General features: G+C 47.5%; 3 protein-coding genes across 4 annotated transcripts in view; 2 read left to right on the top strand and 1 right to left on the bottom strand.

Moving 5' to 3' along the window:
- The first annotated feature begins 680 nt into the window (after positions 1-680).
- LOC307073557 (serum paraoxonase/arylesterase 2-like) lies at positions 681-4,206 on the top strand. The gene is made up of 9 exons (XM_079733439.1): positions 681-973; positions 1,104-1,174; positions 1,265-1,320; positions 1,410-1,575; positions 1,927-2,053; positions 2,735-2,935; positions 3,023-3,104; positions 3,473-3,601; positions 3,874-4,206. Exons 1-9 carry the CDS (start codon positions 897-899, stop codon positions 4,042-4,044), a joined length of 1,080 nt encoding a protein of 359 aa, XP_079589565.1. The 5' UTR covers positions 681-896; the 3' UTR covers positions 4,045-4,206.
- Positions 4,207-4,746: 540 nt separating this feature from the next.
- LOC307076728 (potassium channel subfamily K member 5-like) lies at positions 4,747-8,881 on the bottom strand. 2 transcript variants are annotated; one of them, XR_013811911.1, is made up of 6 exons: positions 8,461-8,881; positions 7,777-7,888; positions 7,500-7,666; positions 7,241-7,409; positions 5,384-6,848; positions 4,747-5,344 (listed from the first exon to the last, which is right to left on the bottom strand). XR_013811911.1 is itself a non-coding variant. In XM_079737821.1 (5 exons), the coding sequence occupies exons 1-5, from the start codon at positions 8,641-8,643 to the stop codon at positions 6,142-6,144; spliced, it is 1,338 nt and encodes a 445-aa protein (XP_079593947.1). In that variant the 5' UTR covers positions 8,644-8,881; the 3' UTR covers positions 4,747-6,141. The 2 variants fall into 2 exon arrangements, 1 of the variants encoding a protein (XP_079593947.1); XM_079737821.1 differs by having other exon boundaries at positions 4,747-6,848.
- A 2,716-nt stretch (positions 8,882-11,597) lies between these two features.
- LOC307092078 (uncharacterized protein) overlaps positions 11,598-15,450 on the top strand; it is a gene marked incomplete at its 3' end in the record, with an annotated part of 12,821 nt that continues 8,968 nt past the window's right edge. The window contains exon 1 of the mRNA XM_079758964.1: positions 11,598-12,102. The remainder of the gene's footprint in view (positions 12,103-15,450) is intronic.

Below are 15,450 nucleotides of genomic sequence, written 5' to 3'. Positions count from 1 at the left end.
CAACCTGGAGTAAGTACACATTAGGTTGCTTCGTTGAAGTCTTGCACATGGGCGGCCCTCTTTGATATGAAGTACATTTGTTTTTGATAAAGTACTGATGAACAAGTTAATCATGGCCAACTATCAGGGAACTATTCAAAACGCATTCATCATTTTTTGCAAATTCCCTTTCACTGGCAGTTAAGTGAGTGACTTTGCATTCAAGGCCATTCCTATAGTTTATTTTACCCCACATTGATATTTAGTAGTACCCATATTTTATAACTCATTTAATCATAAACAATTGTCTGCTAGAATCTTATGAAATATGAAAGTGAAAAAGCACATTTCAGTCCAACGTTGAAATTAGATTTTGGTAGCGACGTCTTTTTTTATTTTAATGGGACACCTGCCCTACTTCGTGTTCGTGTTTTATATGAAGAATAGACAACATCACGTTCATTGACCGGGGGTCCTTAATTGTAGCGTTTACCATAGCGTAATTTCCGGTCCATCACTTCCAAGGAGCTGTGTACACCAGATAGCGAAAATAATAACATGACAGGTAGAATAACAACAAAGTACAGGAGAATATATTTGGAGGTCATTTTACAAAAAATTGACAAAGCAATATTCCCAATAATGTAACGGTAACGGACATTTCTCCACTTTGGAAAGACCCACCCACTGTCTCGCCAATACCGAGGGTCCTGCCCCGTACAAAGGAGACGCGTGGCAACTAGGAGGTTGTTTTCAGCGCCGGATGTTGCTCCTCAGCCGGATGAGCCTTAGGACTGACGTTGATTTGAGAAGCGCACTGGGATAAGTTTGAGCAGCGCTGAGTTTGAGGTAAAACCAATTTTTAACCGATAAAAGAGCGCATTTCAGCACCGGAACCAGAAGGTGGCTGACTCAGAATGGGGAAACTGTTGACCTTTTCTCTGCTGGTCGCTGCGCTGGCGGTTTTGCTCGGAGAGAGATTCATAAACTTAAGGTGAGCTATCAGAGAGTTTGGAAAGACTGCGTATCTGCCCTGAGCATAACCTTGCAGTGTAAACAGTCTCTGGACCCTGGTGGCTGGTGCTGTGTCATAAAGTAGAATATTATCGTCCTTTCCTCTGCAGGAGGATCGCCCTGGCGTCCAGAGAGCTGGTCCAGAACCACCTTCCCAACTGTGTCCCCATCAAAGGTCTTGGTAAGGGTTAACTAATCCAGGGCTGTACTAACGGGACATACCTGGGGGTTAAAAGACATTACGTAACTTAGTTAATGTTTGTATTTTCAGTGTACGGATCGGAGGACATCACCATACTCCCGAATGGACGAGCCCTCATCAGCACTGTGAGTGACGCTTCACTTCGGAGAAGATCCCAATTTATTTAATATTTAATTTTAATATAAAAATGTATATGTATGTATTAATTTTCCAGGGGCTTAAGTTTCCCGGGATGCCGTCATTCTCTGATGGTCCGGGGAAAATATATTCCATCGACCTGGAAGACCCAAGAATCAAACCTGTGGAACTGCGCATGGCCAGGAACTTCGACATGGACTCGTTTAACCCTCATGGCATCAGCACATTCACCGACCAGTCCGGTACTATCAAAGTCCGCTTCATCGATCCCAACTAATGTTTAATCGTTGGACACGGACCAACCCGACAGTCCCTAGTGCGACCGAGTTTGTTTGGGAATGCAGGTGGGCGGTCACTGTGCCTTAGGGGACGCAGGCTGCAACACAGTCCCGCAACACAGTCCCGCTGCACGACGCAGACACCAGCTGTACTGACTGGTTTATGGGATGTTTTCAGTGAACCCAACACACCATACATTGTGGCAATACATAATCGCTTCTGTTTTTATATTTACTTTCTTATTCATCGGACTGTGAAGGTAGGTTTGAGGTTGTGTGTATGGTCCTTCATTAAAACTTGGTCATAACTTTCAGACGACACCATATACCTCTTCGTTGTCAATCACCCGGAGGGGAGGAGCCAAGTGGAGATCTTCAAGTTCATAGAGGAGGACAACACTCTGGAGCACGTGAAGACCATCAAACACGAGCTGCTGTACAGGTACTGTACCGCGCCAGGACGGACGCTCCCAAAGGCCCTGACGACGAGAGACGGCCTGGCCGGTGGTCCCCCACCCACCTGAGTGGCTCTCCTCTCCCACCCCCCGGAGTGTGTCTCCTTTGGTCTCCCTGACTGTGTCTCCTCTGGTCTCCCTGACTGTGTCTCCTCTGGTCTCCCTGACTGTGTCTCCTCTGCTCTCCCTGACTGTGTCCCCTCTGGTCTCCCTGACTGTGTCCCCTCTGCTCTCCCTGACTGTGTCTCCTCTGGTCTCCCTGACTGTGTCCCCTCTGGTCTCCCTGACTGTGTCCCCTCTGCTCTCCCTGACTGTGTCCCCTCTGGTCTCCCTGACTGTGTCCCCTCTGGTCTCCCTGACTGTGTCCCCTCTGCTCTCCCTGACTGTGTCCCCTCTGGTCTCCCTGACTGTGTCCCCTCTGGTCTCCCTGACTGTGTCTCCTCTGCTCTCCCTGACTGTGTCCCCTCTGGTCTCCCTGACTGTGTCTCCTCTTCTCTCCCTGACTGTGTCCCCTCTTGTTTCCCTGACTGTGTCTCCTCTGGTCTCCCTGACTGTGTCCCCTCTGCTCTCCCTGACTGTGTCCCCTCTGGTCTCCCTGACTGTCTCCTCTGGTCTCCCTGACTGTCTCCTCTGGTCTCCCTGACTGTGTCTCCCCCCCCCCCCCACAGTGTGAACGACATCGTGGCAGTCGGGGTGGAGAGCTTCTACGCGACCAACGACCACTACTTCCTGCAGGAGCCGCTGCGCTCCCTGGAGCCCCTGCTGGGCGTGGCCTGGTGCTCGCTGGTGTTCCACGGCCCGGGGGACGTCAGGGTGGTCTCTGAGGGCTACGGCTCCGCCAACGGCATCAACGCCTCCCCCGACCAGAGGTCGGCCTGCCCTGGCGGCTCTTCATGTTGCTCATGTCGCCCTGAGGCGTTCTCCTCGTGGTGACCCCGTGTTCGTTCTGGTTTCAGACACGTTTACGCGATGGACATCCTGGGTCACAGCGTCCGCGTTCTGGAGAGACAGGAGGACAACTCTCTGATCTCCATGAAGGTAGTTAGCCGCCTAACTAGAGGCGTAGGTGGGTTCCATTGACCGCCACTGAGGTCACGAGTAACTGAACTACAGTAAAGTAATCTCACCTTCATGCTTACATTCACGCTTTTGTCCAAAGCATTTGTCAGAAGAAAGAGGAACAACGATATATCTCTGTGGGTACAGTAAGGAGGTTCATAGAACCAAGCGCTAACAGTCGCTAGGTTAACCCGTTCCCCGTATACGACACAGATAGCTAAGATGCAGCACAACGCTTGATACAATTTTTAAGTTATGTTCAGTTGAAAGTTTTCATTCGGATTGATATTTCAGTCAAATATTTCATTAGGTGCAACATAGCTAATAACCTTCTGCTGTGTCCCCAGTCGGTGGATGTGGGCTCCCTGTGTGACAACATCGAGGTGGAGCCGAGCACCGGGGACCTGTGGCTGGGCTGCCACCCCAACGCCTGGAAGCTCTTCCTATACGACCCCCAGGACCCCCCTGGGTCAGAGGTGAGATGCTGACACCCGGTGGCCTCTCAGGGTGGTGCAGGGGGTGAGTGGTTCTGACAGCTCAGGGTGTGCAGGGGCTGAGTGGTTCTGACAGCTCAGGGTAGAGCAGGGGTTGAGTTTTATCATCAGCGGTCCAGACATTATTTGTGCAAGGTTTTCAATCTGCGTTCTTCTAGTAGTGTTGCCGAGTTCAAGTCCCATTGTCCCATTGACTTTTTCCGGTCCCCTTTCAACCCCTAATCAACTCGTCGACGTCTCATGGTTCTGCCCAGGTGATCCGCGTCCAGAACATTCTCTCCGGGCAGCCGCTGGTCAGCCAGGTGTACGCTGACGACGGCAGCGTTCTGATTGGCTCCTCGGTGGCCGCCCCGTATGGAGGGAAGCTGCTCATTGGATCTGTCTTCCATAAAGCCCTGTGCTGTGATCTGAGCCAAGAGATCTGAACTGAATCCTAATGATCTGAACTGAATCCTAATGATCTGAACCGAGTCCTAATGAACTGAACTGAGTCCCTGATGTGAACTGAATCAAGGGATCTGAACAGAGTCCCTGTGATCTGAACAATGCGCCATACTGGTCTGACTTAATAAAGACTTTCACTGTGATTGGGTTTAATATGTTGAGTCGAGTTAAAGATTGTAAGCCTCTTTTGAAAGAGACGGCAAACCAGAATTTCTGGAAATGTGTTGCCTAACAACAGACTAAAACAGCCTGGGAAGACCTGGGTCATGTGACTGGGTCATGTGACTGCGTTATCCTCTGGAGACCTGGCTTGGGTCATGTGACTGCTTTGTTTGTCTATTCAAAGCTGGCTCAATAAGTCTTTAACTAATTTGTGTGGATTTTTTTTCCAGGAAATGTGATTTTTGTCTAAGCCACTTAATACTTTACAAGTATGTCAATATAAAGGTGCTAATATGGTCAATGTTCAGTTTGACGTCTTCTTCATAACCAGACCGTAGCCGTACATGTCCAAATATCTATATTTGGATAAGATAAGTCCATCAATCCCTCAAGGGCTGCGGTTGCATGGACAACATAGTGTGCATGTAGAAAGGTTGGAATACACTTTTATTGTAACGTGTGTATGTGGTTCTTCAATTACACATGATGTAGCCACGTTGTGAATCTTATTTCCGTTTTATTTCTGAGTGGTAAAGGTTGGACATGAAGGCACTGGTTGCTATTATAATTGCTATAATACTTTAAATTTTTGCTACATGGACAACATCAACTGATATTAAATATTTTATATCATTCAGTGTTTTTGCACAACATTTCTAGAAATCAACAGTATTTCTTGAAGTAATTATTTCCTGAAATATGATTCTCCCATTTCCCTTTCATTCATATTTTGCAGATTGAAACAAGTTTTACAAAATAATGGTGTAATGTGTAAGGATTTGTGGTTGTGTCTGACTGTTAAAGTAACGTGATCACGAGATCATGTTCCGAACACATTTCATCATTAGGAACTTTCATTAGGGTGTTGAAAGCATAGGCCTACTATCCTTTCCTCTTGTTACAGGCAGCATCAAACAATAGTAAACTGGATTCTATTTCTTGAAAAAAGTACCACAATCAACACAGTTCCACCACATTGATGCTTCAGAAGTAAATTAACCTTTGAACTTTGTTAGAGAACTTTATATATTTTAAAAAATGGCAGCATCTTTACAGTTGAGTTTTATAATTCATACCACCGTTCTCATGCATCATACCGTTTGAGTTCAAAACTCGCTCCTGGTTCGCACTGTAGGCCTACCTAAACGGTAGGCCTACAGTGCGGAATTTCAACCAAAATTGAGGCGAATGACGAATTATGATGCCTGTCGCTGGAACAGACCTGTAATAGCCCAATCATTTCATTCGGCCCGATGAAATACTTGCCGTTGGATACATTCAAAACCTGGTTACTCTGGCTGGTTCCTCAATATTGCCTACCCTATCTTTAAACATTCATGTGGGATAAATTTAAACATTAAAAAATGAACTAAAATCATCAAAAGAACAAGAAACGTTGTGACGTTACGTCAAAACGTTGACATCTGAGTGTTGATCTTCAATTAAGTTAGCAGCTAACCCATATAGCGCCAGCCGGTACCGTTATGTCATACCATTTTGTACCACAAAAGGTCACTGTCACAGCACTGTCCAGTCTGCCCTCGGTCCAACATGTTGAAGAAGTACTGCTGCACAGACGGTGTATAATATAACCTTTTGCAAATCATGTAAAAGTAAGATCACTTGAAGGCGATCCACTTGATGACACCATAGCAGGTATTAACTGTAAACAGTTAGCCTTACGCTATATTCAGTGGGGTGGTGCGTTCAGGGGGAGCGGGAGGAGAAGAGATCAAAGACCTTTGGGAGGGCCTCTTCATATCATTGTTTCTCCCAATAGTGTTGGACACCACGACCATGGTACCACGACCTGTTACCATGGTAATAGGCTGCCCCCTATTTTGCAGAAGACTAATTAGAGTCGGCCAAATCGAGCACGTTACTACCTTTAGTCCTCGAGGCGTCCCGGACCTCCGTCACCCCATGTCGTCTGTGTCCCGTCCCGACACCCCTTCTTCCACGACATGAATGGTGAACCGCGTCTCGCCCCGTGCGGGCCGTGGGCCCGCCTCCTGGGGGGCGTTGGGAGCAGGAGGAGAACCGGGTTCCTCGGGGCACGCCTCAAAGATCCACTCGTCCGGGTCGCCTGCAGCCCCTCCCCCCGCTGGGCGGGGCTTCAGGAGGGGCTCCGACTCAGCCCCGGCCCCCTGCGAGGCGGCGGCGGCGACGGCGGCGTCCTCCCGTCCGGCCGGGTCGATGAACACCTCGCTGACGCTCAGCCGCCGTCTCCTCTTCGGGGACCCCTCCAACATCTCCATGTTGTGGAGGAGGTCGTTGCAGCTCTTGGAGCGACTCAACCCCCGGTGGTACAGATGCACGCGGCCCTCCTCCCCGATCTTCTTGATGACCGTGCTGTAGTCGTTGTCCTCGCCCTCCTCCAGGAACTTGAAGATGTCCACCACGGTGGGCCGGGGGGTCTGCGGCTCCAGGCCATGCTCCGGCGGGTAGGCCTCGTCCAGGTGCGTCTTGTGCCGGTGTCTCCTCTTCCTCAGGACCTTGTGAGCCTTCACCACCATGTGGACGTTCCAGCTGAAGAACAGGGACAGCCAGGCCAGCCCCATGTACACCCAGATCTCCGCACACACCCGGTACAGCCGGGGGTAGTCGATGTTGGGGTTGACTCCTGAGAGGAGGGTTAAAACACGACACCATCACTGATGGTGTTCATGACTTCCCAGCGGTGATATTCTGTATCCCACCGGATTTGGATGAACATAACATTTTACACATTTTTACATTTAGGGCAGTTAGCAGACTCATTTATCCAAAGCGACTTACAATAAGTACTTCTGTCAGAAGAAGGAGAAACAACGATATATCGCCGTCGGTACAGCAAGGATGTTCATAGAACCAAAGACCAAGCACTAACAATCGCTAGGTTAACCCATTCCCCGTCTGCAACAGAGATAGCTAGGGTAAGATGTTACACAATGCTAACACCATACAATGACTGTGTACATTAAGGGCCAGATGGTGTACATCAAGTGCCAGGTCATTTACAGGTCTGTACTTTACCTGCCACATAGTCCCCAAAGCCCACGGTGGTGAGGGTGATGAAGGAGAAGTAGAAGCCCTCCAGGTAGCTCCATCCCTCCAGAGACATGAACACAAACGGCGGCATCACCAGATGCACCACCAGCCCCCACAGCAGGAAGAGGGCCGTGCAAATCAACTGCACCTTTTTCTGACGCAACAAAAGACAGAGGGGACGTTTAGTCGAGGCGTGTGTTTGAAGGAACGCGACTCAACCTGCAGCCACGGGAGTGACTCTCACCACGGATAGGCCTTTTTGGATCAGGACCTGGGAGAGACGCTTCGCCCGGTCTCCAAAGAAGGAGCCCAGGTCACTGATCCAGACGAGGCAGAGCGGGATCCCACACAGGCCGTAGAGGATGCAGAACACACGGCCCCCTGCCGTCTTTGGAGCCACGTTGCCATAGCCTAGGGAAAACGTGAACAACTGGATCATAAAACTGCATTGTGGGCATGGATAGATTTTTTTAACAGCTTGATTCAAACAGGAATGAGCCGGTTATGTCAGGCTTCCGCACCTATGGTGGTCACAATAGAGGCAGCAAAGACCACCGAGTTGGGCCAGTCCCAAGTGTTACGGTACCGGTCCCCGGTTATGGTGACTCCTTGTCCAGCAGCCTCTGACACCACCTAAGAAAGTACACTTCATTAGTATGATTATTATGTTCTATTATTATGTTATTATCGGCCTAAGCACCGCATTCAGGGTCAGTAGGCGTGAGACCCACACAAGGTGTGCTGGAGGAAGTGCCACACCTATATGCACCTTATTGAATGAAGGCAGAAGTATTGCAACTGTAACTCTGTGCTATTGTCAGGTAACTCCACCAGAAACGGGGAACAATGATAAACGTATTACATTCAATAGACACAATGGTTGAACTTCATTGGTTTGGATACAGGAGAATTAAGTAGATCTACTGCTCGAAAGTTCAGGTGTTTCAGTAATCCCGATCAATAGTACATTTGTACGTATGAATACACACATGGATGTATAAGGATGTTGAAGTATAAAGAGTAGGCTACATCTCAATGTTTGTCATAAAGACTTCGCCCATGACGTCTCGTCTCACGTTGTCTTTAAAGTCAGAATGGGAAACTATTTCTAAAGCAATGTATATCAGTCAATATGTATTATTATATTATTAAATAAGTATTAAGTAGCCCAGGCTTAACGGCATTAATGATCGTCGTATCCTTACCTCCAGTATGTATTCGAGGTCCTGCTTGGTTAGGGAGTACTTCTTCAGAATCGACTCCTTCTCCTCCACATACCTGTTCTTGGCCAGCTGCCAGTTGGACTCCTCCAGTATCTGGAAAACCGCAGCGCCAATCGATAGATAGAAAATGATACACGAAGTTAAAAGTGGCCCCTTTTCAGCCATGTTAACGCATTCCCTCACATTCTAAACATCCCAACCCGTCATGCAGCCGGGAGCGCCTCTTTCTCTTCCTGGTCCCGACCTGCTCCGAAACCAGCAGCGTGTTGAGGGTGGAGGTCTGAGGTCTGGGCTCCAGCTGTGTGAGAACTGAGGAAGTTCAGGGTCATCAAAACTGATCAGAATCACACCAGGACAGCTGACTTTTAATTTCGACCACTTCCCGTGTTGTGTTTTTAGCGTGTGAGGCTCCAGGTAGTTTAGGGCGGAATGCTCCACGAGCTCAGAGTCCTAATGGACAGGTAGGCTAGTGCAGAAAGCCCCGGGGAGGTTCAATACATATCATGTTATACATCTGTTTGGTCCGGTGTTCTAGTTGCTGAATGTATAAGTCATTTTTTTTCCCATATTATTGAATAATATTTTTTTTAAATTAAATTAAAACCTCTAATTATTATATTATCATCTTCATTGTCTTTCGTTTTCTTACATATTTTCATACATTTATTACTGTATCAGGCACACTTGAAAAGGCTTTACATGAACTGCTCTTTATTTAGCAGTTCACTTGTTTTGTCCTAATTCCCCGTTCACTGGTTCCAAGCCCCTTAATGTTGAAAATGACCTCCATCCCACCTATACCTGCTTCCACACTAATAATATTTACCCAATCAACACCTGCCAGTGATATCAACGTCCTGGTGACCTTCACACACAAAGTGATAAGCTGTACTTTGCTCGTGGCTATGAATCATTTGGCCGTCCGTTTTTATATAAAGGACGTCTGTGTTTGCTAAAATGGATAATCAAATATTACGTCAGCAATTTCCTGTGACCCTATATGCTTATTAGGGGACCCTAAGCAGGCCCCAAACCAGAGGTTGGGAACCACTGGATTGGCAGGTGGGCCCTCTACTGACGAAGAGAGTGCTAGGATGAGAGTGAGTGCTAGGAGGAGAGTGAGAGTGCTCGGATAAGGGTGAGTGCTGTGAGAGTGCTAGGATGAGAGTGAGGCTGGTACGATGAGACTGAGGGGGCTAGGAGGAGAGTGAGACTGCTAGGAAGAGAGTGAGAGGATGAGGGCGCTAGGGTGAGAGTGAGAATGGTAGTGTGAGAGTGAGAATGGTAGGGTGAGAATGAGAGTGCTAGGATGAGACACAACCACACAACGTATGTCATTACAATCACTGCCATTTAGTCGGATGGCTTGATATCACACTGACTACGGTTGAGCTTTTAAAATGTAGAATCATCCACATTCCGATCAGTTGTCCACCTAGGGGGCGACTTATTTTGGGCTCCGTCAGACAAAGGACGCAGGGTGCTGGTGTTGAAGATCCGGTTTATTCCCCAACCCCCCCCCCCCCCATTGTGTGTGGAGACGGCTGGTTTAACCTGAGGACGCTGATTACTCAATGCCAAACAGGTGTGGTGCCCCACCCAGCCCCAGAGCCCAGTCAGACTCGGCCAGGTGAGGCTGCTTCAACCAGCCGTCCTCCACACGCACTCCCCCACCCCTGCAGCTGGGTTTGGTGTGCCACACTCAAGACGCGACTGCGTATGCTCCACCTGGCCTGTGTCTCAGTGTGAGAGTCAGACGGATTCTATTCGGATCCTGGTTCTGTTTCCGTTCCGTTCCGTGTTTTTTCCGCCTAGTTAAGCCTAAGTGATGGAGACTTTGTTTTTTCGACTTCATTTCCCAGAGTGAAGAATGCGTTTTGTGTTGCATCTGCTGATTCCATCAACAAATAGGTCTACATGGTTAACGTCGTTCTTTACTCCTTCTTTACACACCCCACTTGGGGCCACACCGTACCCCACTCTTAAGCCCCCCCCCAAACATGTCCCTTAGAGGGGGGGGGGGGGGGGGGGATTAGAGGTGCTGGTGCCTCTTATGGGGGGAGTCTAACAAAGGGCCTCTGCCCGGTGACAGGCCACCAGGCTACCATGTGACCCCAATCCTGGCAGTGAACACAAACGTTTGAGTTGGAAATCCTTGATCAGCTCACTTCTTGATCACTGTAGGACAACTCATATCCACGGCACCGAGTCAAGTTACTGTGCCCACCGCGGTGTGGCAACACAGGAACACAAACCTGCGTTGGCTGTCCTACAATATAAGAGAGGCCCACTGGACAAGATTCACAATTATGATAAGCTAGGCGTAGTTTTTTGTTATAGTTAGGCTTAGTGTTACTACCACAGCACCGAAGACAGTCTCTGAATGGCCTTCAACATGTCAAGTGAAACGGTTGCTCTTATCTCGGTCTGAGGTTAGTCGGCCCATGGGTGGATCCTGGCTGGACATCACGATAATGGAGAGAGGGCTTCTTATTGGTGGAACCAGCAACTCACAGTTCGGCCTTGTTTCATATGATACACAAAGAGACAAGAAAACAATACAACTAGTGTATTACGTTAAGTGTAACAAATTCATCCACACTCAAATCTACCCAAACACCCAATTCTGTCCGTCGTATGTGACCCAGATTGACTCAATACGATATAAAGTGATCCAGATGCCGTGTTGTACAGGGTTAGTATGTTGAGGTCTGTGCACCGCGGTTCCCCCCGGTCGATGTACCTGACCACACGGTGGCGCTGCAGCACATCCCTTAGACGTCCCCACCCACCGCCACACGATGGCGCTGCAGCACCTCCCTAACTACCCCCACCCACCGCAACGGATTACAAAGTGCGTCACCGTCCCCTCGGTGGAAACGTGCCGGTCGGTGGTCTGCATCGGGCTCGAGAGTTAACGATAAAACCACTGAACGGAAACACCGAATGACGGACTGCGCATCGGAGGGAACAGTGAGCGGACGCGTGCACACACCCGCGCATGCATTGTTGTAATGTTATGGTATATATTATATTCATTTGTTTATAGAGACGATTCGTGAACGCAGGTGCAACAATAGTCTGGCTAAAGGTATGTCAAAGTTAACGACGAAGTAGAGCTCTCTCTCTCTAGCCTAAATAATGATTCTGAAGTGAACTCCAATTAAAATAGTTTCCCCCCAAATAAATCGAATCGCAGCCTAATGATGAAGTCACCTGCCGAGGTACATGACAACCATTTTCCCTCATGCTGATACAAAATAAACGTAATGCTATTTTACATTGCACCCAACCCAGTTTGGTGTTATCCTCTTCCATAATAATAGTAAACTGAAGTCATACTGGTGTTGTGTGTCTTAACTGGTTCTGCTCTGCAGGTACTGGTACTGAACCTTTATCCTCATCAAACATTCAGTCTACACAACGCAGTGTAAATCCTCCCCCTGTAAAATCATCTTTAGCATAATATTCAGTGTACAAATTAAGCTACTCATATTTCAGGTGCTATTTGACAAATTGTACTAACAAAATAAGAAGCCTACATTTTGTTGACCTGCAACCTTTGACCTTAATGTCTCTGCCTGCCGTCTCCGTGGGAACCACCTCGACTGACCCTCCTATGTGGTGAGTATATATCCTATAAATATCATATATAATATATAATGTATGTAGCTGTACGATGTGGACTGGCAGGTCCTAAGTATGAAAACAGCCTGTCTGCCATTACGACACGTTCTCCTTGAATTATGATCAGTTGTTCTTCTATTGTTCAAGCCAATACTGAAAATATGTGTGTGTGTGTGTGTGTGTGTGTGTGTGTGTGTGTGTGTGTGTGTGTGTGTGTGTGTGTGTGTGTGTGTGTGTGACCCGGCTAGGGGTTCCGTAGGATAATTGAAGATGAATAACTGCAGAAAAATATATTAATTTACTTATATTTTTTGTGTATGGCAATTACAATTAAGAGTAATTAGTAGTAAGTAGTAACGTCTATTGCTATAGATACATGAACACATAGGAATTCAATATATTATTAAACATACAGAGCTATATAAATTAGTGTTGGCTTCCAAAACAAAAGAATAACGAGGAAGAAGTCATGGAAGAATAGAAGGAAGGCACCATATTTACTCAGTCCTCATATCGTCTGCCACCAGGTGGCGGTAGACGATGTTCCGTGAGAACAACGGATAAACTCCACGGTACATAAACCATCTATTGTTTTGGAAACGGGGAAACATAAGTTTTCCGTCAACATTCAATTGCAAAACCTGTTCATGGATCAGTGAAATGGAGCTTTGTGTTAAGAATCACACCCTGCAGCTGTAAAACGTGGACGTGAGATCCAGGAGCACCATTTGTGCAGCTGGGAGCCTGTTTCCTCCTCTCAGACAGGGAGCGGAGAACATCGTGCTTCATCAATTCTTCATAGCATAATGGCGCTCGCGAGGAGCAACGACTTCTTTTATTAATACGTCCAAAAGCTTCACATGCTGTTTACACAAGAACAGAGATGGGTGGGCAGAGAGAGAGAGAGAGAGAGAGAGAGAGAGAGAGAGAGAGAGAGAGAGAGAGAGAGAGAGAGAGAGAGAGAGAGAGAGTGTGTCTGTGTGTGTCTGTGTGTGTGTGTGTGTGTGTGTGTGTGTGTGTGTGTGTGGCAAGCTAAAGAACATTATATAATTGCCCAGTGGCCTTAAGAGGAAGACGAAGAGTGTCAACAAGAAAAAAACTCTGTGGGCACGAGAGGGAGAACTGTTTTGTGTTTGTGTGCCTGCGTGTGTGTGTGTGCATGTGTGTGTGTGTGTGTGGGTACACGCCTCTGTGTGAGTGTGTGTACATGTATGTGTATGTGTATGTGTCTGTGTACATGTCTCTGTGTGTCTGTGTACATGCCTGTGTATGAGTGTGTGTACACGTCTGTGTGTGTGTGTGTGTGTGTGTGTGTGCGTGTCTGTGTGTGTGTGTGAGACAGTGTGTGTACACGTCTGTGTGTGTGAGAGACAGTGTGTGTACGTGTGTGTGTGTGTGTGTGTGTGGACTGTATCAGTCTCTGTGAGTGTGTGTACATGTCTGTGTGTGTGTGTGACAGTGTGTGTGCATGTCAGTGTTTGTGAGACAGTGTGTGTACACGTCTGTGTGTGTGAGAGACAGTGTGTGTACGTGTGTGTGTGTGTGTGTGTGTGTGGACTGTATCAGTCGCTGTGAGTGTGTGTACATGTCTGTGTGTGTACATGTCTGTGTGTGTACATGTCAGTGTGTGAGAGACAGTATGTGTACGCGTGTGTGTGTACACGTGTGTGTGTGTGTGTGTGTGTGTGTGGTGGGCTGTATCAGCACCGCTCCACCTCTCCCTCCTGGTCCTTGCAGCAGGTGCTTCACGCTTCAGGGGCGGGGCGGGGCCTTCGTCTCTAGGCAACACCCCATGTGACCCCCCCTCTTCCTTCCTGCTCCAGTGAGGGAAGGACACGAGCTGTAGTAGTAGTAGTACTATATGATGAGCTGTAGTAGTAGTAGTACTATATGATGAGCTGTAGTAGTAGTAGTACTATATGATGAGCTGTAGTAGTAGTAGTACTATATGATGAGCTGTAGTAGTAGTAGTACATGATGAGCTGTAGTAGTAGTAGTACTATATGATGAGCTGTAGTAGTAGTAGTACTATATGATGAGCTGTAGTAGTAGTAGTACTATATGAGGAACTGTAGTAGTAGTCGTAGTAGTAGTATATGAGGTGCTGTAGTAGAAGTAGTAGTTGTAGTACTAGTAGTAGTATATGATGAGCTGCAGTAGTCGTAGTACATGATGAGCTGTAGTAGTAGTACATGCTGAGCTGTAGTAGTAGTAGTAGTAGTACATGCTGAGCTGTAGTAGTCGTAGTAGTAGTACATGCTGAGCTGTAGTAGTCGTAGTAGTAGTACATGATGAGCTGTAGTAGTCATAGCAGTAGTACATGCTGAGCTGTAGTAGTCGTAGTACATGCTGAGCTGTAGTAGTAGTACATGATGAGCTGTAGTAGTCGTAGTAGTACATGATGAGCTGTAGTAGTAGTACATGCTGAGCTGTAGTAGTAGTAGTAGTATATGATGAGCTGTAGTAGTAGTAGTACTATATGAGGAACTGTAGTAGTAGTCGTAGTAGTAGTATATGAGGTGCTGTAGTAGAAGTAGTAGTTGTAGTACTAGTAGTAGTATATGATGAGCTGCAGTAGTCGTAGTACATGATGAGCTGTAGTAGTAGTACATGCTGAGCTGTAGTAGTAGTAGTAGTAGTACATGCTGAGCTGTAGTAGTCGTAGTAGTAGTACATGCTGAGCTGTAGTAGTCGTAGTAGTAGTACATGATGAGCTGTAGTAGTCATAGCAGTAGTACATGCTGAGCTGTAGTAGTCGTAGTACATGCTGAGCTGTAGTAGTAGTACATGATGAGCTGTAGTAGTCGTAGTAGTACATGATGAGCTGTAGTAGTCGTAGTAGTAGTACATGCTGAGCTGTAGTAGTCGTAGTAGTAGTACATGATGAGCTGTAGTAGTCGTAGTAGTACATGCTGAGCTGTAGTAGTCGTAGTACTAGTGTATGATTAACAGCAGTGAGAGCCATCCCTTGTAACCGGAGCCCCAGTCTAGACTAATGGAGCTGTCTGCATTCTGTGGTGCCGGTGTGAAGATAGCTACAGTTCAATGATTATCCAGACAAACTGAAAGGCAAAGTTCAGACAGGAAGAACTGTGCCCAGTCGGTCAACCTCTTCCTCCTCTACCTCGCTCCCATGGGCCTGGTATACGGCAGCTCTCTCAGAACCCGGCCCTATTTTGATGTCACGTTTTGTTTTGAATTGAAAGTAAATCAATCACCACGGTGATTTGTCAGGATGCCAGGAGCCGCCACTGTAACGGGAACCTGAGGGAGGTGGTGTCCACCCTGGCCATACCCGGTACTGTCGGGGGTTATAAACCTGCCCCACCCCCACCCGCTCCCACT

The sequence above is a fragment of the Pollachius pollachius genome (assembly GCF_949987615.1).
Source record: "Pollachius pollachius genome assembly, chromosome: 1".
Taxonomy (NCBI): domain Eukaryota; kingdom Metazoa; phylum Chordata; class Actinopteri; order Gadiformes; family Gadidae; genus Pollachius; species Pollachius pollachius.
Note: the sequence above shows the minus strand (reverse complement) of the source record. Positions and strands in the feature narration are given on the sequence as shown.